Raw genomic sequence first — 20,408 nt, 5'->3', positions numbered from 1 at the left:
CTCTCAAACACACACACAATCACACAGATGTTCAGTATTTGAACTTTTTTTTTACAATTAATCTACTAACAAAAACAGCAAACAAACCTCAAATTGTGTCAACACTGTCAAGGACAAATTCAAAGTATATCTTCATTTCAGTGTGATTAATAAATGTGTATGTTCAGAAAGGTAATGTGTCCCTTTACAAACCCAACTTTATAGATTATATATATAAAAAAAAAAACTATTCGTAATAATGAAATATTGGACAAAACATTGATTTCCAGATAAAATATGCAATCGTTGCACATTATTTTTTAAATAAAAATCCAAGATTTAAAATATTTAGTCAAACTTTCAAACATTATTAACTGGCCCTTATTGGTTAATTAGGACATCATACAAGATGTTTTGCTGACGTTATAAATAATTTGTTCATTTTCATTAAATTTTTACATACGTTGTCGTGTGACATGCAGCAACTGTGAGACGGCGTTCTGACTACTTGTTTTAATTTTTTTTTTGTGGCAGTTTATCAATACTGCCTAGAATACAGGATACATCAGTAATTCTATTAATATTAAACATTGTTCATTTATTTTTCCTTTTTAATTTAACAACTGCATGTGTAAACTTGCAGTTGTTAAAAATTAAAAAAAATGATCAAACTTTTTATTATATATTTCACAACATTTAATACATACAGTGCACATCTAATATTATAAGCAAACAGTATAAAACAAAGTATAGACTTTATTACACACACACACACACACACACACACACATATATATATATATATATATATATATATATATATATATATATATATATATATATATATATATATATATATATATATCAGAGCTTGACACAACAGGACTACACAGGGAATGACTTATTGAAGCTTCAGGCATAAAATCAACAGTGAGTAATTATGTAGCCTACTTTATTTTAATTCTTTAATAATCTATCATATACTAAAATTACATACAATTAAATGAATTTAGAGAGAGGGAAAGCTGGTTTGAGTTAACAGAAGTCAGAGTTAGTCTCTGAATACTTACTTAAATTATGAGAAAAGAAAGAAGAAGAGGTCCTGTAGTTGTGTCATTACTCGCTGTAAAATGGAATGTTACACTTAGTGTCATTTCAATAACAGCTGTACAAAATAATAAAGACATTTTTCATTAACATGATCTATTTTCCACACTATGGACATGCTGTGTTCTGAATAACATAACTGCATTTAATATAATAGTAAATAGAGTAGAATTCTCCTCGCCTCATCTAATTCTTCTTTCCATAGATCAGGAATTACTGCAACACTGTGATATGAGGTGACTTTACCAACCATAAACATTCTGAAAGACAAGTTACACGAGTAATTTGAAAACAACAGTGAGTGGCTAAATAATAGAGTTTATGCAACTTACACATAATTAAAATCCAGAAATTATCAATACAAGATTACCTCAATGTGAAAATAGTAGATAGCAGATCTTTTTATTGATATTAATATTATTTAGGCATTTTAACATCAATTTATATACTTTAACTTGGTGATAGATGGGAATAGATCACCCAAACTAACAATTCTGTCATTTAGCCTCAACATTTACTTGTTCCAAACATATTTAGCTCTTTTTTCTGCTCAACAATAAAGAGGATGTATTGAATAAAGCTGGAAAACTGTAACTATGTCTGCCTTTCTCATCTTTATCCCATTTCTCTTGCCATAATCTATTAACACCTTCTTTAATTATTGTCTTGATTTCTGATTTGCTAAGAGGAACTTGTATTTCTATTTGATTTGATTATCCTTGCAATCTGTCATTGACAACATTATTAGACAGTTTTATTCACTAGTAAAATCAGACATTTGTCATTATCAGATTATATTCAGCAATATGTCGGCTAGAGTAGTTATACTGACACTGTAAAGATTTATTTTCATGCACAACTCTGTTCGCTATAAAAAAAATAAAAAATCAAATGCTTGTCGTAATCATAACTCTAAAATGAGATATGATCATTTAAATGAAGTGCACACTTGCGGTTTTAAGTGCTAAGTGCTTCATACTTCGCGCGCAGCTCCCAAACGATCACTCTGTGCCACAAACTGAATATTATTTAAAACTGTAATACCTGTTACTTACAACATCTGCAAGTTCTGTTCACTAAAGTAGGCGCGTGCGTGTCAATTATTAAGTTGAGCGTGCTCTCACGGTCAGCAGCTCACATCACGTTAGTTTCCCAGCTGCGAAAACATCATTATATGAAGACAAGAATGACATTTTCAGGTGAATTATAACTTATAAATACAGTATGTGACACTTTTAACATCATTTGGAGGTGTCCATGTCACTGAGCAACATTATGTGAAACAATGAAAAGACTCGTGCAGCCGCCTTTTCTTCTCTCCTTAACTTGAAAATATGATTGACAGAATCGTTGAAATGCTGGAAGATCGTCAAGGGGGTCGAATCGAGGTCGCAATCTTTTTACCATTAATTGTGCGGCTCTAATCCCTAATCATAACTCCTGTACAGCAGTCCCACAAATTTCTGACACTCGATGACACTGGAATACCCTGTCAGAACAGTCTAGTGGCTGTCAATGAGCTTTTTACAGTGTCTGCTATAATGTTAATGCTGTTGTTGTGCGTTTACATTGATGAGTATGGCCACTGTGTTAAATGCACAGTACTGTTACGATCCTATTGTCACATTAGATCATTATGATAACATATACCTTCAGTGATTTCCTGAAGATAAATACCAAAAAATAACAACTGAAATAAGTACAGCAGTCGCGATAGTCTGATCTCATATGAAGCAAGAAATCGCGAGGACATATGATGACGTGTGCAGGTACTGTAGTGCTGTCCCAATTCTTAGGGGTAAAATTTGAAGCCCTTCAACTTAACCCTCAGTTGTAAGCGCCAAGGGGAAGAGGTAGGGGTACAAAAATAGAATTGAGATTAGGCCTTAATATTCAATCCACATAAATTTATTAAAAGTGTTAAGTTAACTTAATTTGTGTTGTGACAACATGAAAGATTTGTGTGGAACCCTGCACAAATATGGTTGTCGGTTCATAATAAGTTGAAGCACATTGTCAGATTTTGCTGTATTTGGCTTAAGCGTTCTTGGGTGGCTCGCAAATGTATAGATAACTCTAATACATAAAATAAGTAAGCTGACCAAAGTTCTTACGGGCAGAAGACTTTATTGAAGACAATTAATTGTGCAGTTCATCAGCAGTGATGTTAACTTGTCTGTCTTCAAGTAACTTAAACCAAAGTACAGTCTGTGAGACACTAATTTATAACAAAGGATGAAACCCCCCTGGAGATTACCCAACTGCTTTGGTTGAGTCACATCTCCTGAGTTCCTCTAGGTCATTTGGTTCACATCTTATCAGAAGTAGATACTTGTTGCATATGAAACAAGCCAATACAATCTATCAACATATAGAGTTATTTTGCCTTCTTGCAGCCCGATAGCAACTCTCACAACCTGGTACTGGGCTGTGACCCCTGATCTACATGACAAAACAGCTGGCAAAGTCTTCACCCCTCTTCAGTTGAGTTTTCAGGTGTACAAAGGGTTTCATTATCAGTAACTTGATATGCATTCAAGAGTTCACACTTGTTTGGCATGCTATCCCGGGAGAGATCTAAGCTCATAAGATCCTCGAGCCCTGGGCTCCCTCCCGTTAGCAGGACGAGAGGGGAGTGTGGGCTCAGGTAGATCTCGATGAACTCCCCAGACTTCTTTCTGTTCTAATGACAGATATAGGGTCGGCTAAAGGGAGATATAAGGTTTACTAAGAGCTTGACTATGGTGCCAATTTAATGTTCAGTTTACTTAGGTTGTGTGTTTTTGGACTGGGGAAATCCACGCGAGCACAGGGAGAATGAGCAAACTCTGCACAAAAAGTCAACTGGTTAGCAGCGACTTTAACCTGCGATATTCTTACAGTGAGGCAATAGTGCTAACCACTGGCTAATCATTGGCTGCAGTGTTCCCCAATCTAGAAAGGAGGGGGAGTAAGGGTGGGAGAGGGATTCTTCAAGATAAAGATAACTGAGTTAAGCTACGGTCACACTGGGCTTTTCCTCCCATAGACTTCCATTCATACGCACGCGAATGCGTCAGACTAGAAACAGGGTCATGCGTCAAGTTTCGCCGGTTGCTGAGGTGCAAAGTTCATGCTTGGTCAACTCTGACCTGCGAAATCGCATCACTTGACTGCGTGAGACCAATCGAGGATCAAAACATGACCTTTCTGGACAGAAATTTAAACCATGGAGCAATTGCTCACTTTTTTAATTTCTAAAAATCTTGTTTGATCCCGCCCCTTTTAACAGCACCGTACGACAGAATTTCACAATCTGAAAGTCTAGTGTGACCGCAGCTTTGTGTTCTGGTTATCTATAGTGAGTCAGGAATCATCTGATTGGTGAATCATGTTTTAGCAAATGCAGGACCAGCCGTGGACAATCATAAGCATGTGATCCTCTCGAAAGTAGTTTATAAATAAACTTCACTTGAATGAACAGCCAAACTACGTAAAAAAGCTGCCGTTTTGAATATACCTGTGTTTGTGTGGACAAGGCCTAAATGTTGAGGACTCTGCTCTCCATTGTGAAGCTTCATGTGAGTGTTGAGGCTTCTTTTACTTTTAAAGCCCTTTCCACATTCATTGCATCTAAAACGATCCTCTCTTGAGTGAATCTTCATGTGTTTCTTAATGGTGTCTTTGCATGTGAGACTCTTTCCACACTGATCACATGTGAACACTATGGTTCCAGTGTGACCATTCATGTGGTTCTTGAGGCTAGTTTTGGTTGTGAAGCTCTTTCCACACTGAGCACATGCAAACGGTTTCTCTCCGGTGTGACTTATCATGTGGTGTTTGAATGTGCTTATATGTGGGAAACTTTTACCACACTCTGTGCATGTGTAAGGTTTCTCTCCAGTGTGAATCCTCATGTGGATGTAAAGGTCTTGTTTTTGACCAAAACTCTTTCCACACTGTTCGCAGGTGTGAGGTTTCTCCCTAGTGTGAACTCTCATGTGAACATCAAGGTTTGGCTTTTGACAGAAACTCTTTCCACACTGCTTACAGCTGAAAGGCTTCTCTCCAGTGTGAATTCTCATGTGAGTATTAAAGCTTTGTTTTTGACTAAAACTCTTTCCACACTGTTCGCAGGTGTAAGGTTGCTCCCTAGTGTGAACTCTCATGTGAACATCAAGGTTTGACTTTTGACTGAAACTCTTTCCACACTGTTTACAGCTGAAAGGCTTCTCCCCAGTGTGAATTCTCATGTGTGCTGCAAAGTGTCCAGCTTGATAAAAGCTTTTTCCACACTCTTGGCATGTGAACTTCCCCTCTCTAGTGTGAATTCTCATGTGGGCTTTAAAGCTTTGTTTTTGACCAAAACTCTTTCCACACTGTGGTGTAATGTTGCTCCCTAGTGTGAACTCTCATGTGAACATCAAGCTTTGACTTCTGACTGAAACTCTTACTACACTGTTTACAGCTGAAATTACACCCAGATTTTGATTTCTGAAGTCTTCCGTGTGATGAAGTCTTTTTAGTCAGTGTGGGTTTTTCATCAATCATTATTTCTTGGGGTTTCTCAAACTGCTATTTCTCATCTATTTCATTCTGTCCATGAGTCTCTTCTAAAAAAAAAAAAAAAATTGCTTTAGTATGAAGGCTCAAAGCGACAAGCAAGAAATGGATGTTTCACCCACAAATGAAAATGAGCTACTTTTTAAAACATTTTCCTCCCTCCTCTATCCTCCTCCTCCACCTGCATCCTCCACACTTACTACTGATGACTTTGCTACATTCTTTTGCACCAAAACTGCAAAACTGTTATACAATGGTTCAGATCTTACCTCTCTGACAGGTCATTCAGGGTGTCTTGGAGGGGAGAGGTGTCCAACCTACAGCATCTAAACACTGGGGTACCTCAAGGCTCTGTTCTTGGGCCACTTCTCTTCTCCATCTACACGTCATCTCTAGGACAAGTCATCCAGAAACATGGATTCTCCTACCACTGCTATGCTGATGATAACCAGCTATCCCTCTCTTTTCATCCTGATGATCCCTCGGTTCCAGCTCGCATCTCAGTCTGCCTGTTGGATATTTCACACTGGATGAAAGATCATCATCTTCAGCTGAACCTCGCAAAAACGGAAATGCTTGTAGTTTCTGCCAACCCGACTCTACACCATAACTTTCATCTTGTAACGCTGGACAGAATGTGGCCCAGGATATATGCCCAGTGCACATATTAGCAGTTGCAAGGCAGCACAATGCCTAATTCGTCCCTGGGTGGGCTTGAACCACCAACCTTTCAGTTAACAGCCGAACGTGCTAACCGATTGCGCCACAGAGACTTAGTAAGAGGTCACCTACAGTGGTAGAAAGGTGGAACTTTGTTTCAAAAGGTCTGCTATATGAACCCTAATGTAAGTTTGCTGAGAGAGAGGCAACAGAAACATCCAACGTGGGGCTCGAACCCACGACCCTGAGATTAAGGGTCTCATGCTCTACCGACTGAACTAGCTGAGCTGATGAGGAGTCCTTTCAAGAGATAGACACCGTTTACAGTAATACCTTCCCTACCCGTGACAATCTTCTGCTAAATCCTGATTTCATCTTGTAACGCTGGACAGAATGTGGCCCAGGATAAATGCCCAGTGCACGTGTTAGCAGTTGCAAGGCAGCAAAATGCCTAATTCGTCCCTGGGTAGGCTTGAACCACCAACCTTTCAGTTAACAGCCGAACGTACTAACCGATTGCACCACAGAGACTGAGCAAGAGGTCACTTACAGTGGTTGAAAGGCAGAACTTTCTTTCAAAAGGTCTGCTATATAAACCCTAATGAAATTTTGCTGAGAGAGAGAGGCAACAGAAACACCCAACGTGGGGCTCGAACCCACGACCCTGAGATTAAGGGTCTCACGCTCTTACCGACTGAACTAGACAAGCTGATGAGGAGTCCTTTCAAGAGCTAGACACCGTTTACTGTAATACCTTCCCTACCCATGACAACCTTCTGCTAAATCCTAATTTCATTTTCTATCGCTGGACAGAATGTGGCCCAGGATCTATGCCCAGTGCACGTGTTAACAGTTGCAAGGCAGCAAAATACCTAATTCGTCCCTGGGTGGGCTTGAACCACCAACCTATCAGTTAACAGCCTACACGCTAACCTATTGCGCCACAGAGACTTAAGGTAATGTAACCTACAGTGGTAGAAAGGCGTAACTCTGTCTCTAAAGGTCTGCTATATGAACCCTAATGTAAGTTTGCTGTAAGAGAGAGAGAAAAGTAACAGAAACACCCAACGTGGGGCTCGAACCCACGACCCTAAGATTAAGAGTCTCATGCTCTACCGACTGAGCTAGCCGGGCTGATGCGAAGCTCTTTTAAGAGCTAGACACCGTTTTCAGTAACACCTTCCCTACCCATGACAATGTTCTGCTAAATCCTGATTTCATCTTGTAACGCTGGACAGAATGTGGCTCAGGATATATGCTCAGTGCACATGTTAGCAGTTGCAAGGCAGCAAAATGCCTAATTCGTCCCTGGGTGGGCTTGAACCACCAACCTTTCAGTTAACAGCCGAACGCGCTAACCGATTGCGCCACAGAGACTTAGTAAGAGGTCACCTACAGTGGTAGAAAGGCGGAACTTTGTTTCAAAAGGTCTGCTATATGAACCCTAATGTAAGTTTGCTGAGAGAGAGAGAGGCAACAGAAACACCCAACGTGGGGCTCGAACCCACGACCCTGAGATTAAGGGTCTCATGCTCTACCGACTGAACTAGCTGAGCTGATGAGGAGTTCTTACAAGAGCTAGACACCGTTTACAGTAATACCTTCCCTACCCGTGACAATCTTCTGCTAAATCCTAATTTCATTTTCTATCGCTGGACAGAATGTGGCCCAGGATCTATGCTCAGTGCACGTGTTAGCAGTTGCAATGCAGCAAAATGCCTAATTCGTCCCTGGGTGGGCTTGAACCACCAACCTATCAGTTAACAGCCTACACGCTAACCTATTGCACCACAGAGACTTAGCGAAAGGTCACCTACAGTGGTAGAAAGGCGTAACTTTGTCTCAAAAGGTCTGCTATATGAACCCTAATGTAAGTTTGCTGAGAGAGAAAGAGAAAAGTAACAGAAACGCCCAACGTGGGGCTCGAACCCACGACCCTGAGATTAAAAGTCTCATGCGCTACCGACTGATACAAAGCTCTTTCAAGAGCTAGACACCGTTTTCAGTAACACCTTGCCTACCCGAGACAATCTTCTGCTAAATCCTGATTTCATCTTGTAACGCTGGACAGAATGTGGCCCAGGATATATGCCCGGTGCACATGTTAGCAATTGCAAGGCAGCAAAATGCCTAATTCGTCCCTGGGTGGGCTTGAACCACCAACCTTTCAGTTAACAGCCAAACGCGCTACCCGATTGCGCCGCAGAGACTTAGTAAGATGTCACTTACAGTGGTAGAAAGGCGGAACTTTGTTTCAAAAGGTCTGCTATATGAACCCTAATGTAAATTTGCTGAGAGAGAGAGAGGGAACAGAAACACCCAACGTGGGGCTCGAACCCACGACCCTGAGATTAAGGGTCTCACGCTCTTACCGACTGAACTTGACGAGCTGATGAGGAGTTCTTGCAAGAGCTAGACACCGTTTACAGTAATACCTTCCCTACCCGTGACAATCTTCTGCTAAATCCTGATTTCATCTTGTAATGCTGGACAGAATGTGGCCCAGGATCTATGCCCAGTGCACGTGTTAGCAGTTGCAAGGCAGCAAAATGCCTAATTCGTCCATGGGGAGGCTTGAACCACCAACCTTTCAGTTAACAGCCGAACGTGCTAATCGATTGCGCCACAAAGACTTAGGGAAAAGTCAACTACAATGGTAGAAAGGCGTAACTTTGTCTCAAAATGTCTGCTATATGAACCCTAATGTAAGTTTGCTGAGATAGAGAGAGAAAAGTAACAGAGACATCCAATGTGGGGCTCGAACCCACGACCCTGAGATTAATAGTCACATGTTCTACCGACTGAACTAGCCGGGCTGATGAGAAGCACTTTCAAGAGCTAGACACCGTTTACAGTAATACCTTCCCTACCCGTGACAACCTTCTGCTAAATCCTGATTTCATCTTCTAACGTTGGACAGAATGTGGCTCAGGATCTATGCCCAGTGCACGTGTTAGCAGTTAGAAGGCAGCAAAATGCCTAATTCGTCCCTGGGTGGGCTTGAACCACCAACCTTTCAGTTAACAGCCGAATGCGCTAACCGATTGCGCCACAGAGCCTTAGTAAATGGTTACCTACAGTGGTAGAAAGCCGGAACTTTGTTTCAAGAGGTCTGCTAAATGAACCCTAATGAAAGTTTGCTGAGAGAGTGAGGCAACAGAAATGCCCAACGTGGGGATCTAAGCCACGACCCTGAGATTAAGAGTCTCACGCTCTACCGACTGAACTAGACGAGCTGATGAGGAGTCCTTGCAAGAGCTAGACACCGTTTACTGTAATACCTTCCCTACACGTGACAACCTTCTGCTAAATCCTAGTTTCATTTTCTAACGCTGGACAGAATGTGGCCCAGGATCTATGTCCAGTGCACGTGTTAGCAGTTGCAAGGCAGCAAAATGCAGAATTCGTCCATGGGTGGGCTTGAACCACCTACCTTTCAGGTAACAGCCGAACGCGCTAACCTATTGCGCCACAGAGACTTAGAGAAAAGTCACCTACAGTGGTAGAAACGCGTAACTTTGTCTCAAAAGGTCTGCTATATGAACCCTAATGTAAGCTTGCTGAGAGAGAGAGAGAGAGAGAAAAGTAACAGAAACGCCCAATGTGGGGCACGAACCCAGGACTCTGAGATTAAGAGTCTCATGCTCTACTGTTGGAATATCTTGCCAATTCTATGCGTGTTCATTAAGAAAAGGTCTGGGGAGGGTTTTCTTCAAGGCTAAAAATATTAGTAATTTATTAGATACAAATGAATAATTCGATGACAGAGCTCTGGGTTACGTTACCCCAATGCAATACAAGAATTACATTCAAGTTGTTTGCAACTAACATACATTTCCTGACTCCAGCATATATACACAACTGACCTTAACAGGTGGAGTTTTGGTTTAACGTCACTTATCAGTCATTCTGCAGTCCCTTGGCCCTTTGTAACCCATGGACATTACTTCCTCTTTCTGCAACCTTTCTCTGCATACCAGAACTGAACACTTCCGTGCATCTTTAATATATTTCACACTTCTACAAGCATCATGACAACTTGTGACATGTCTAGACTATAGTTCTGGAACAAACCTAAATTTATTCTTATTCTGCTTTTCCACTTGTCAGCAGTTCTTCTAAAAAGTATGCAGCACAGTAAAAAAGAGGAAGTTTGTCTGGTCAAGATGTTTTATAATACAATAGAAAAGATTGATTAATCTGTTGTTAGTCTAAACATTTTCCTAATAAAAAAACACAAAAGTAATGAAAATAAATTCCTTTTCTCCAACAATTCCCCTTTTCTGCTCCTCTCTGGAGCAGAGAAAAACAAAAACAGATAATCAAATCCCCACAAAAATGTCCCATTGTCATTACTGCAGGCCTTTGCCTAAATCTTTGTTTTACCTCTTATTCAAAACAATCGTTAACGTTATAGTGCTCATTCATTATGTTAGATGATGCCTATAACCCTTTTCAACTAAATTTCTTTAACTTTTTTAGATTCAGTTTATAATTTCTACACTCTTGGTTCTCCTCTTCAGTGGTGCAGTCTCTTCCCTCTTGAAGTCACTCCGATATCTTCTTTTAATAAGGATTTTATTTGCTATATTTAGGCTTATTACTCCCAAAACTCTTATTAACTTCCAATTAACTAATCATTAAAATCTTCCATTCTTATACACTTTATCAATAAAGGTAATTTTTTCTTCTTCTTCCCCAACAAAATTAGAATAAGAATGACAATAATAAAAATGTAAACAAAATTTAAAAACTCCAACATAGAAAATAAAAATCTGATTAAAATGAAATCCACACCCATTAAGATATGCTCTAATTAAAAATCCCACTGTATAATTACGATCAAAGATCAACACCTGTGAAAACACATGTGATTGGAATTAGAAATCCACTAATACAAAATTATAACCCCCCTGAATAGTTCAAACTGAATTTCAACATTTTAAATTTATTACAGCACAAAAATTACAATTGAGATTTAGGATGAAAAATCAACAACTTCAAAGTAGGATTCAACTCAACAATTATTAAAATGAAAGATTCAGAACTTAATCGTAACAATGTTATTAAACTAACAACTCAAACTCGTCACCAAATGACTAAAACCAAAATTCAAACATATTTAAACTAGATTCCTTTTTTTTTCTGAATGTCTTAAAATGGGAAAATCAAAAACACAACAATGTGATTAAAATAAAATTAAAATCTTAAGAATCTCTTCAAATAAAAGGCTCAAAAACCACAATGGCTTAAAATAAAAATCTTAAAGTGTCTTTAAATTAAAGATTTAAAAACAACAATGGCTCAAACTAAAATAATCTTCAAAAATGTGTTCAAATAAAAGAATCTTAAAATCATCTTCAAATAAAAGAATCTTAAACTCATAATGTTGTGTTTAAAATAAAATAATCTTAAAATGTCTTAAAAGATTACGAAAAAACATACAAATGTCTTAAAATAAAAGATTACGAAAAAAACATACAAATGTCTTAAAATAAAAGATAAAAAGCATAAAAATTTCTTAAACTAAAAGATAATAAAAAAACATAAAGAATGTCTTCACATAAAAGATTAAAAAAATAATATGTCTAAAATAAAAGAATAAAAATAATTTTAAAAACTTAAAAAAAAACTAACGTGTGTAAAATAAAATAATTTTAAAATGTGATTATTTATTTAATTTTTCCTAAATTTTCTCCAATCTAATTTGTCCAATTAATTCATTCATTCATTCATTTTCTTTAAGGCTTAGTTCCTTTATTAATCTGGGGCCACCACAGTGGAATGAATCGCCAACTTATTCATAATATGTTTTACACAGCGTATGCCCTTCCAGCTGTAACCCATCTCTGGGAAACGTCCATACACACTTATTCACACACTTTCTGTCAGATTGTGATATGCTAGTAAATCAGTCTTATTTTCTCTTTCTATTTTAGAATCTAATGTGGTTTTCGGTTCACCTTTTTGTGTTGGGCTGTATCTAATGTACAGTTGGCCTCATGCATTGGTGTTGCAGCTTGTTCAGCTCCCACACCAATACATGCTTACACACTCCAATTAGTCAGATATGCCCTTTTTGTGTTTTATCCCTCTTTCGGCCTGGGCCTAGCTCCACCCCTATATTGACTGTCAAGTTAATCCGGCCAGCCTCACACCTTCAGCAACCTGTTTAGAAAACATCGGGAATAAGATTCTGTACAGTTTGCTTGGTCGGCTAACATTAATCTTACCAAATAACGTTATAAAACATCTATAACAATCATATAATAATTATGTTGTAGTAATTAACGTTACTGTAATGGTTATTCATTTAAACCACCTTGTTAAAAAAATACTTACTTTGCAATTGGTTTCCGAATTAATCTGCAACGAAATCTTTTATTACAGTACAAATCATGGATGGTATAAGGGCTCTGATTGGCCATAGTGTTCATTGTAACTCAGAACACGATTGGCTGCCTTAACCAAGAATTGGGTGAATCTTGGTTCCAGCTCACAAAGTGATTGGCCGGTGTGACCAAGAATAACCACGACTTACAGGTGGCAGTAAGAGCTAACCGGCCACTTACTGCCAAGCTTAATAAAAGTCTTCCAGTTGGTGCTGCCCAGGCTAAAGAAAAAAAATATATAAAAAAAAAAATTATAAAACGGCCTTGCCAGAAAGTAGCAGAATGTCAATACAAGGCGGTGGCAATGTGCATTGATTTCTGAGTAACTCGTCATTCGGCATGCAGGGCTCCTCACACGTTTACTGGAGCAGGACCAGGTAGGGCCTTCAGTCACCTGCCCCATGTGCACAAAATAGAACAACAGCACTGTTTTACAACCCCGCGATCGAACCAGGGACCTTTAGATCTTCAGTCTAACGCTCTCCCAACTGAGCTATTTCGACTGCCATTTCACAAGTATCCTGCAGCATTCATGTCTGTGAGACTAAGCAGAATCCTGAAATGCCTCTGAGGCCTTAAAGGGTAAAAGTTTGGCCAGTACGGGGATCGAACCCGCGACCTTGGCATTATTATCACTACGCTCTAACCAGCTGAGCTAACCAGCCACTTTCTGCCATGTTTGCTCAAAAGCTCAGAGTAACTGTCATTTTCTTCAAGAGATAAGAATGCTATTCCAGCTTTTTTGTGCGGTGCTGGTAAAAAAACAAGGTCCCACCGAGATTTGAACTCGGATCGCTGGATTCAGAGTCCAGAGTGCTAACCATTACACCATGGAACCTCAAGTCTTCTGCTTGGTGCTGCCCGGGCCAAAGAGAAAATAATGTAAAAAAAAAAAAAAAAAAAAAAAAAAGAAAACGGCCTTGCCAGAAAGTAGCAGAATGTCAATACAAGGCAGTGCCAATGTGCATTGATTTCTGAGTAACTCGTCATTCGGCATGCAGGGCTCCTCACACGTTTACTGGAGCAGGACCAGGTAGGGCCTTCAAAAGAAAAGCGCACTATTCCAGGCATTTTGACGACTAAACGGCAGGCAGGGCAAAGAGGCCACCACAGAGCAAATGTGATCTTTTTTTTCTATTTTGACCACGTCGAAAATCGCCAATTATTGATTGCTTTGAGGGGAATTAGCTCATGGTTAAGGGCTCGCTTTGCATGGGAGAGGTAGCGGGAACAATGACTGCATTCTCCACCTCTGTTTTCATGCCTTTTTACATTGGCTTTTATTGCAAAGCTGGTGGCACCTTGAGGGTTTAAAGCGAAACTACTTACGTCAGCTTTGCCGGTTTCTGTGCAGTACATATCATTGCAACCCTTCAGAAGCCCTATCAAGTCACAGTTTTCTTTTATTCAGCAGCGTGTCAGCAGTGGGACATCAAAGCGCTAAATACATAGCATTATAGAGTGCTGTCGATCAGGCCATTGGAATCATCGCCAGAAGCAACGTGACCATCTGGGAGGAAGATAGTGTTTTGGTCAAGTGGAAGCAGGTGGACTTAAGGGTGAAGCAGCTAGGCTTTTTGGGTGACTTTCAGTCACCTGACCCTTGTGCACAAAATAGAACAACATCAGTGTTTTGCCGAAACCCAGGATCGAACCAGGGACCTTTAGATCTTCAGTTTAACGCTCTCCCAACTGAGCAATTTCGGCTGCCTTTTCACAAGAATCCTGCAGAATTCGTGTCTGTGAGACTAAGCAGAATCCTGAAATGCCTCTGAGGCCTTAAAGGGTAAAAGTTAGGCCAGTACGGGGATCGAACCCGCGACCTTGGCGTTATTAGCACCACGCTCTAACCAGCTGAGCTAACCGGCCACTTTCTACCATGTTTGCTAAAAAGCTCAGAGTAACTGTCATTTTCTTCTAGAGATAAGAATGCTATTCCAGCTTTTTTTGTGCGGTGCTGGTAAAAAAACAAGGTCCCACAGAGATTTGAACTCGGATCGCTGGATTCAGAGTCCAGAGTGCTAACCATTACACCATGGAACCTCAAGTCTTCTGCTTGGTGCTGCCCGGGCCAAAGAGAAAATAATGTAAAAAACAAAAAAAAAAAAGAAAACGGCCTTGCCAGAAAGTAGCAGAATGTCAATACAAGGCAGTGCCAATGTGCATTGATTTCTGAGTAACTCGTCATTCGGCATGCAGGGCTCCTCACACGTTTACTGGAGCAGGACCAGGTAGGGCCTTCAAAAGAAAAGCACACTATTCCAGGCATTTTGACGACTAAACGGCAGGCAGGGCAAAGAGGCCACCATAGAGCAAATGTGATCTTTTTTTTCTATTTTGACCATGTTGAAAATCGCCAATTATTGATTGCTTTGAGGGGAATTAGCTCATGGTTAAGCGCTCGCTTTGCATGGGAGAGGTATCGGGAACAATGACTGCATTCTCCACCTCTGTTTTCATGCCTTTTTACATTGGCTTTTATTGCAAAGCTGGTGGCACCTTGAGGGTTTAAAGCGAAACTACTTACGTCAGCTTTGCCGGTTTCTGTGTAGTACATATCATTGCAACCCTTCAGAAGCCCTATCAAGTCACAGTTTTCTTTTATTCAGCAGCGTGTCCGCAGTGGGACATCAAAGCGCTAAATACATAGCATTATAGAGTGCTGTCGATCAGGCCATTGGAATCATCGCCAGAAGCAACGTGACCATCTGGGAGGAAGATAGTGTTTTGGTCAAGTGGAAGCAGGTGGACTTAAGGGTGAAGCAGCAAGGCTTTTTGGGTGACTTTCAGTCACCTGACCCTTGTGCACAAAATAGAACAACATCACTGTTTTGCCGAAACCCAGGATTGAACCAGGGACCTTTAGATCTTCAGTTTAACGCTCTCCCAACTGAGCAATTTTAGCTGCTTTTTCACAAGAATCCTGCAGCATTCATGTCTGTGAGACTAAGCAGAATCCTAAAATGCCTCTGAGGCCTTAAAGGGTAAAAGTTTGGCCAGTACGTGGATCGAACCCGCAACCTTGGCGTTATTAGCACCACACTCTAACCAGCTGAGCTAACCGGCCACTTTCTGCCATGTTTGCTAAAAAGCTCAGAGTAACTGTCATTTTCTTCAAGAGATAAGAATGCTATTCCAGCTTTTTTTGTGCGGTGCTGGTAAAAAAACAAGGTCCCACCGAGATTTGAACTCGGATCGCTGGATTCAGAGTCCAGAGCGCTAACCATTACACCATGGAACCTCACGTCTTCTGCTTGGTGCTGCCCGGGCCAAAGAGAAAATAATGTAAAAAACAAAAAAAAGAAAACGACCTTGCCAGAAAGTAGCAGAATGTCAATACAAGGCAGTGCCAATGTGCATTGATTTCTGAGTAACTCGTCATTCGGCATGCAGGGCTCCTCACACGTTTACTGGAGCAGGACCAGGTAGGGCCTTCAAAAGAAAAGCGAACTATTCCAGGCATTTTGACGACTAAACGGCAGGCAGGGCAAAGAGGCCACCACAGAGCAAATGTGATCTTTTTTTTCTATTTTGACCACGTCGAAAATCGCCAACTATTGATTGCTGTGAGGGGAATTAGCTCAAATGGTTAAGCGCTCGCTTTGCATGCGAGAGGAAGCGGGAACAATGACTGCATTCTCCACCTCTGTTTTCATGCTTTTTTAAAGCGAAAAGGTTTAAAGTGAAACTCTCCTGATTTAATCATCACCAGAAGCGATGTGACCATCTGGAAGTAAGATAGCTTTTTGGTCAAGTGGAAGCAGTTGGACTTAAGGGTGCAGCAGCTAGGCTTTTTGGGTGACTTTCGGTCACCTAACTCTTGTGCCCAAAACTGAAAACCAACACTACTTTACCGAACCCTGGTTCTAACCAGGGACCTTTAGATATTCAGTCTAACACTCTCCCAACTAAGCTATTTCAGCTGCCGTTTCATAGTTTTTTTGCAGCGTAGACGTGTGTAAGACAGAGCAGAGCCCTTAAATGCATCTGAGGCCTAAGAGGGTAAGAGCTTGGCCAGTACAGGGATCGACTCCACAACCTTGCCGTTATTACCACCATAGTCTAACCAGCTAAGCTAACCGGCCACTTCCTGCCTAAAGCACTAGAAAGCCCAGAGTAAATGTCATTCCCTGGCCTTCAAGAGATTAACATTCTATTCCAGCTTTTTTTTGTGCGGTGCTGGCAAAATAACAGGTCCCACTGAAATTTGAACTCAGATTCAGAGTGGTCACCATTACACCATGGAACCTCAAGCTTGTTGTGTGGTGCTGTCAGAGCTGTAGGTAATGAATAAAAAAAAAAAAACGGCCTTGCAGGAAAGTAGCAGAATGTCAATCCAAGGTGGTGCCAATGTGCATTGATTTCTGAGTAACTGAGTCATTCTGAGTCATTCGGCATGCAGGGCTCCTCACACGTTTACTGGTGCAGGAATAGGTAGGGCTTTAAAAGAAAAGCGCACTATTCCAGGCAATTTGACGACTAAACGGCGGGCAGGGCAAAGAGGCCACCACAGAGCAGATGTGATCTTTTTTTTTTTTTTTTTTTGACCACGGCAAAAACTACCAATTTGAATTTTTCTTAGGGGAATTAGCTCAAATGGTAGAGCGCTCGCTTAGCATAGGAAGGGGTCCAATCTTCTCGCTCACTCGCAAGCGAACAAGCCGCAAAAACACGGAAAAATGCGACAAATTTCGCTTGCAGTAGTGTTCGCGGCTTTGTGACTGTGCATAATGTGGTATTTTAGTTGCATATTGCATGTCACTCTAAATGTCATTTTTTGCGTGCTGGATTCGAACACACGATCTGTGTAACACAATATCCAATATCCAATCAGTGTCGGTTTTAGCGGAGCCAATCAGCTGCGCTCTTATTGAAATTTTACTGACGTAACACAGGCAATTATATTGATATTACTATTATTATGTGGATATTGTTCTTAAAAAGCATATTACGTTAATTAAAAATGAATGCAAATGTTTCAATTAAACATATGTATGCATGTTTATGTATATATAAGTATATTATATATATTTATTTATTAATATATAAATATATACTATACTATATATATATATATATATATATATATATATATATATATATATATATATATATATATATATATATATATTAATATATGTTATATTTCTTTATGTAATAACTTTAAATGAATGCACACAAAAACAAGTAATATGCAAAATGGTTTATTAAAATGAATACAAATATTAAAATCGCAAAACAATTTAAAAAATATAAAAAACAAAATAAAAACATATCTTAATATATAAACTGTATAATATACAATAAATAAAAACAATACAATATATATTTATTTATTGTGCACATATATTAAAACAATATTATATATATATATATATATATATATATATATATATATATATATTTACTTATTATACACATTATATAAAAACAATACTCTATATATATTTAGTTTTATATACACAATATATTAAACAATAATATAAATACATAATAAAATGCAAGAGTGGGGGCACGTAATATATAAAATATAGTATTTAAGCAATGTATAAAATGTTATTTTTTTAAAGAAATATAAATATATTTTTACATAAAACGCACACAAATATTAAATAAGTACACACAAGACAAAATAAGAGTGGGCCTATAAGTGCCACTTTAAAATGCTAAATATTAACACACAAAAATTAAATAAAATGAGAGAGAGAGAGTACCCATGTAACATTTACAAAAATATATACAGCAATTTGTCCTTTATTCTGGAGCTGGAGTTTGTCCTTTATTTTGCTGGCGCTGTTCTGCCAACCAGTCCTCTAAGGACAAATCGGCTATGGCCAAACTCCTTAGTCTTTGGTTGCCCACATTTGCTGCAAACACTTTTCTTCTCCTGTTCCCATCTGCGCCTGTTCCTCTGGATGTAACGGGACACAGGAACAGCAGGCGCAGGTGGAGCAGGTGCAGGTGGAGGAACAGCAGGTGCAGGTGGAGCAGGTGCAGGTGGAGGAACAGCAGGTGCAGGTGGAGCAGGTGCAGGTGGAGGAACAGCAGGTGCAGGTGAAGCTGGGACTGCACTGGATGTTGGTGCAGCAAATGATGGAATCACCATTGACACACTCATGTCTGGGTTAAAAACAAGTGTGCCAAACAATAATCCAGGTCCTGAAATGGGCTGCACAACATCTGGTGCTGTGGGGGGTGGTGCAATGGGGCACACCGTGCTGGGGGTCGGTGGAAAGGAGCACACCGTGGTGGGGGCAGATACAATGAGGCGCACTGTGGTGGGGGCCGGCGCAATAGGGCGCACTGTGGTGGAGGCTGGTATGATGGGGCACACTGTGGTGGAGGCTGGCGAGATGGGGCGCACTGTGGTGAAGGTCGGTGTGACGGGGCACACCATGGTAGGGGCTGGTGCAATGTGGCAGACTGTGGTGGGGGTTGGCGTGATTGGGCATACCGTCGTGGGGGCCAGTGGAAAGGAGCACACCGTGGTGGCATCCGGCAGGAAGGAGCAAACTGTGGTGGTTGCAGAAGCAGACTTTTGACCAGGTCGAAGAAGAGGTGCCTGTCCTTCTTTATTTGGAGGAAAGACAAACTTGTGTTTGGGGCCTGATGTTGTCGGTGCCTCGTCCAATTTTCCCCTCGGCAAAGGAAGCTGCGTATCTGCCACAGCAATTGGATCAAGTGGAGTCAGTCCCTGAGTGAGTACACTCATTTCCTGATCCTTTTGCCTCCGTTGAAACCTGATAATAAATGATATGTATTATTCATTTATATTAATTTAGAAGTATTCAGGTAATTTAAAGAAAATAATGTGCTTTGCTTACCACTGAATGAGCGTCTTCTGATTTAGCTCAAAAAGCTGGATCACTGTTTCATCCATCAGCCTGCGACTGCCAAGCACCAGATCCCGGATGTGGTGGTAATCGGTCAGTATTTTAGACCACCTGTGCGTGCGAACACCAGCCTTCTTGGAAGTGGACTTGTGTACGACACACAGCTTTGTACAAATGGCCTCAACCAAGCGGCTGGTGCTAGGCCACTGTGCTGGACCCTCAGGATGTCCAATCAGACAGCGCTTGACGCTCTCCACACCTGGAGTGACTCCGGAGCGCTTCGGTGCCTTAAAGCGCCCATGTGTCAGCTGAGGCTGATGTCGAGGCTGGTAGTTGATGCGCTGTTTATCAACATCCAGGAGAGCTGTCCACAGCTGGATGGCCTCTGTCACCTGCAGGTCAGTGAGGTAAGGAGCCTAACGAAGACCTACCAAATAAGCAGCCAGATCCTGCACCTTGTCCCACCCAGCAATGCCATCAGGTCCAATGACTACTCCCTGGTAAATACAGAATAAATTTAGTATATGTGGAATAAAAAAAGACTAAATAAAATTAAGTTCTTAATATATCTTACCTGAGCCTCAACAGAGAGACTGTCTCCAGACTTGGATGGCTGTGACGGCACTGAGGGGGCTGGGCTAGGAAGCTGTCCTTCTCCACCAGCTGATGTGGACGGCTCAGCCAGTAATGCTGGGGACTGAGGCAGAGGCGAAGATGAGGGGCTGTTTCTGAGATCACGGCAGGGGTCATCCTCATACAGCACTGGAACTGTGATGTCCTCCATGATCTCCTACTCAAACCCGTCATCTTGTAGATCCTCGTCATGTACTTCCTCCACCAGCCTGTCTTCCTCCTCTGGGTTCTGGAGCACCGGAGTCAGGGTTTTGCCGGTCTG

The 20,408-nt window shown here is 40.6% G+C and overlaps 4 protein-coding genes and 11 non-coding genes across 16 annotated transcripts in view; 1 reads left to right on the top strand and 14 right to left on the bottom strand.

The window, feature by feature from the left end:
• Positions 1 to 20,408, bottom strand: part of LOC100537530 (uncharacterized) — an 858,077-nt gene that overhangs the window by 27,992 nt on the left and 809,677 nt on the right. The gene's annotated exons all lie outside the window — the stretch shown is intronic.
• Positions 1 to 20,408, top strand: part of LOC137491106 (uncharacterized) — a 1,257,671-nt gene that overhangs the window by 1,024,310 nt on the left and 212,953 nt on the right. The window lies entirely within an intron of this gene.
• On the bottom strand, positions 4,396 to 19,785 carry LOC101886493 (uncharacterized). Its single transcript, XM_073946765.1, has 3 exons — positions 19,505 to 19,785; positions 18,487 to 19,420; positions 4,396 to 5,474 (listed from the first exon to the last, which is right to left on the bottom strand). The coding sequence occupies exons 1-3, from the start codon at positions 19,558 to 19,560 to the stop codon at positions 4,521 to 4,523; spliced, it is 1,944 nt and encodes a 647-aa protein (XP_073802866.1). The 5' UTR covers positions 19,561 to 19,785; the 3' UTR covers positions 4,396 to 4,520.
• trnak-cuu (transfer RNA lysine (anticodon CUU)) lies at positions 7,350 to 7,422 on the bottom strand. Its single transcript has one exon. It is a non-coding gene; the product is annotated as a tRNA-Lys (tRNA).
• Positions 7,592 to 7,665, bottom strand: trnan-guu (transfer RNA asparagine (anticodon GUU)). Its single transcript has one exon. It is a non-coding gene; the product is annotated as a tRNA-Asn (tRNA).
• On the bottom strand, positions 9,032 to 9,104 carry trnan-auu (transfer RNA asparagine (anticodon AUU)). The gene has a single exon. It is a non-coding gene; the product is annotated as a tRNA-Asn (tRNA).
• On the bottom strand, positions 13,272 to 13,345 carry trnai-aau (transfer RNA isoleucine (anticodon AAU)). Its single transcript has one exon. It is a non-coding gene; the product is annotated as a tRNA-Ile (tRNA).
• Positions 13,447 to 13,518, bottom strand: trnaq-cug (transfer RNA glutamine (anticodon CUG)). The gene has a single exon. It is a non-coding gene; the product is annotated as a tRNA-Gln (tRNA).
• Positions 14,315 to 14,387, bottom strand: trnaf-gaa (transfer RNA phenylalanine (anticodon GAA)). The gene has a single exon. It is a non-coding gene; the product is annotated as a tRNA-Phe (tRNA).
• trnai-aau (transfer RNA isoleucine (anticodon AAU)) lies at positions 14,476 to 14,549 on the bottom strand. Its single transcript has one exon. It is a non-coding gene; the product is annotated as a tRNA-Ile (tRNA).
• Positions 14,652 to 14,723, bottom strand: trnaq-cug (transfer RNA glutamine (anticodon CUG)). Its single transcript has one exon. It is a non-coding gene; the product is annotated as a tRNA-Gln (tRNA).
• trnaf-gaa (transfer RNA phenylalanine (anticodon GAA)) lies at positions 15,513 to 15,585 on the bottom strand. Its single transcript has one exon. It is a non-coding gene; the product is annotated as a tRNA-Phe (tRNA).
• trnai-aau (transfer RNA isoleucine (anticodon AAU)) lies at positions 15,674 to 15,747 on the bottom strand. The gene has a single exon. It is a non-coding gene; the product is annotated as a tRNA-Ile (tRNA).
• trnaq-cug (transfer RNA glutamine (anticodon CUG)) lies at positions 15,850 to 15,921 on the bottom strand. The gene has a single exon. It is a non-coding gene; the product is annotated as a tRNA-Gln (tRNA).
• LOC137491446 (uncharacterized) lies at positions 19,833 to 20,337 on the bottom strand. Its single transcript, XM_073949026.1, has 2 exons — positions 20,088 to 20,337; positions 19,833 to 20,010 (listed from the first exon to the last, which is right to left on the bottom strand). The coding sequence occupies exons 1-2, from the start codon at positions 20,295 to 20,297 to the stop codon at positions 19,930 to 19,932; spliced, it is 291 nt and encodes a 96-aa protein (XP_073805127.1). The 5' UTR covers positions 20,298 to 20,337; the 3' UTR covers positions 19,833 to 19,929.

Source organism: Danio rerio, chromosome 4 (genome assembly GCF_049306965.1).
Source record: "Danio rerio strain Tuebingen ecotype United States chromosome 4, GRCz12tu, whole genome shotgun sequence".
In the NCBI taxonomy this organism is placed as follows: Eukaryota; Metazoa; Chordata; class Actinopteri; order Cypriniformes; family Danionidae; genus Danio; species Danio rerio.
This window is presented reverse-complemented; position numbering and strand designations above follow the sequence as displayed.

What these genes read in the sequence shown, in the direction of transcription:
- LOC101886493 (XM_073946765.1), bottom strand. Translation starts at nt 19,560, where the DNA reads ATGGATGAAACAGTGATCCAGCTTTTTGAGCTAAATCAGAAGACGCTC. An exon ending in CAGAAGACGCTCATTCAGTG is followed by an intron (nt 19,421 to 19,504) that starts GTAAGCAAAGCA and finishes ATTTATTATCAG; the next exon opens with GTTTCAACGGAGGCAAAAGG. An exon ending in GATTTGTCCTTAGAGGACTG is followed by an intron (nt 5,475 to 18,486) that starts GTTGGCAGAACA and finishes TTCACATGAGAG; the next exon opens with TTCACACTAGGGAGCAACAT.
- LOC137491446 (XM_073949026.1), bottom strand. Translation starts at nt 20,297, where the DNA reads ATGGAGGACATCACAGTTCCAGTGCTGTATGAGGATGACCCCTGCCGT. An exon ending in GTCTCTCTGTTGAGGCTCAG is followed by an intron (nt 20,011 to 20,087) that starts GTAAGATATATT and finishes TGTATTTACCAG; the next exon opens with GGAGTAGTCATTGGACCTGA.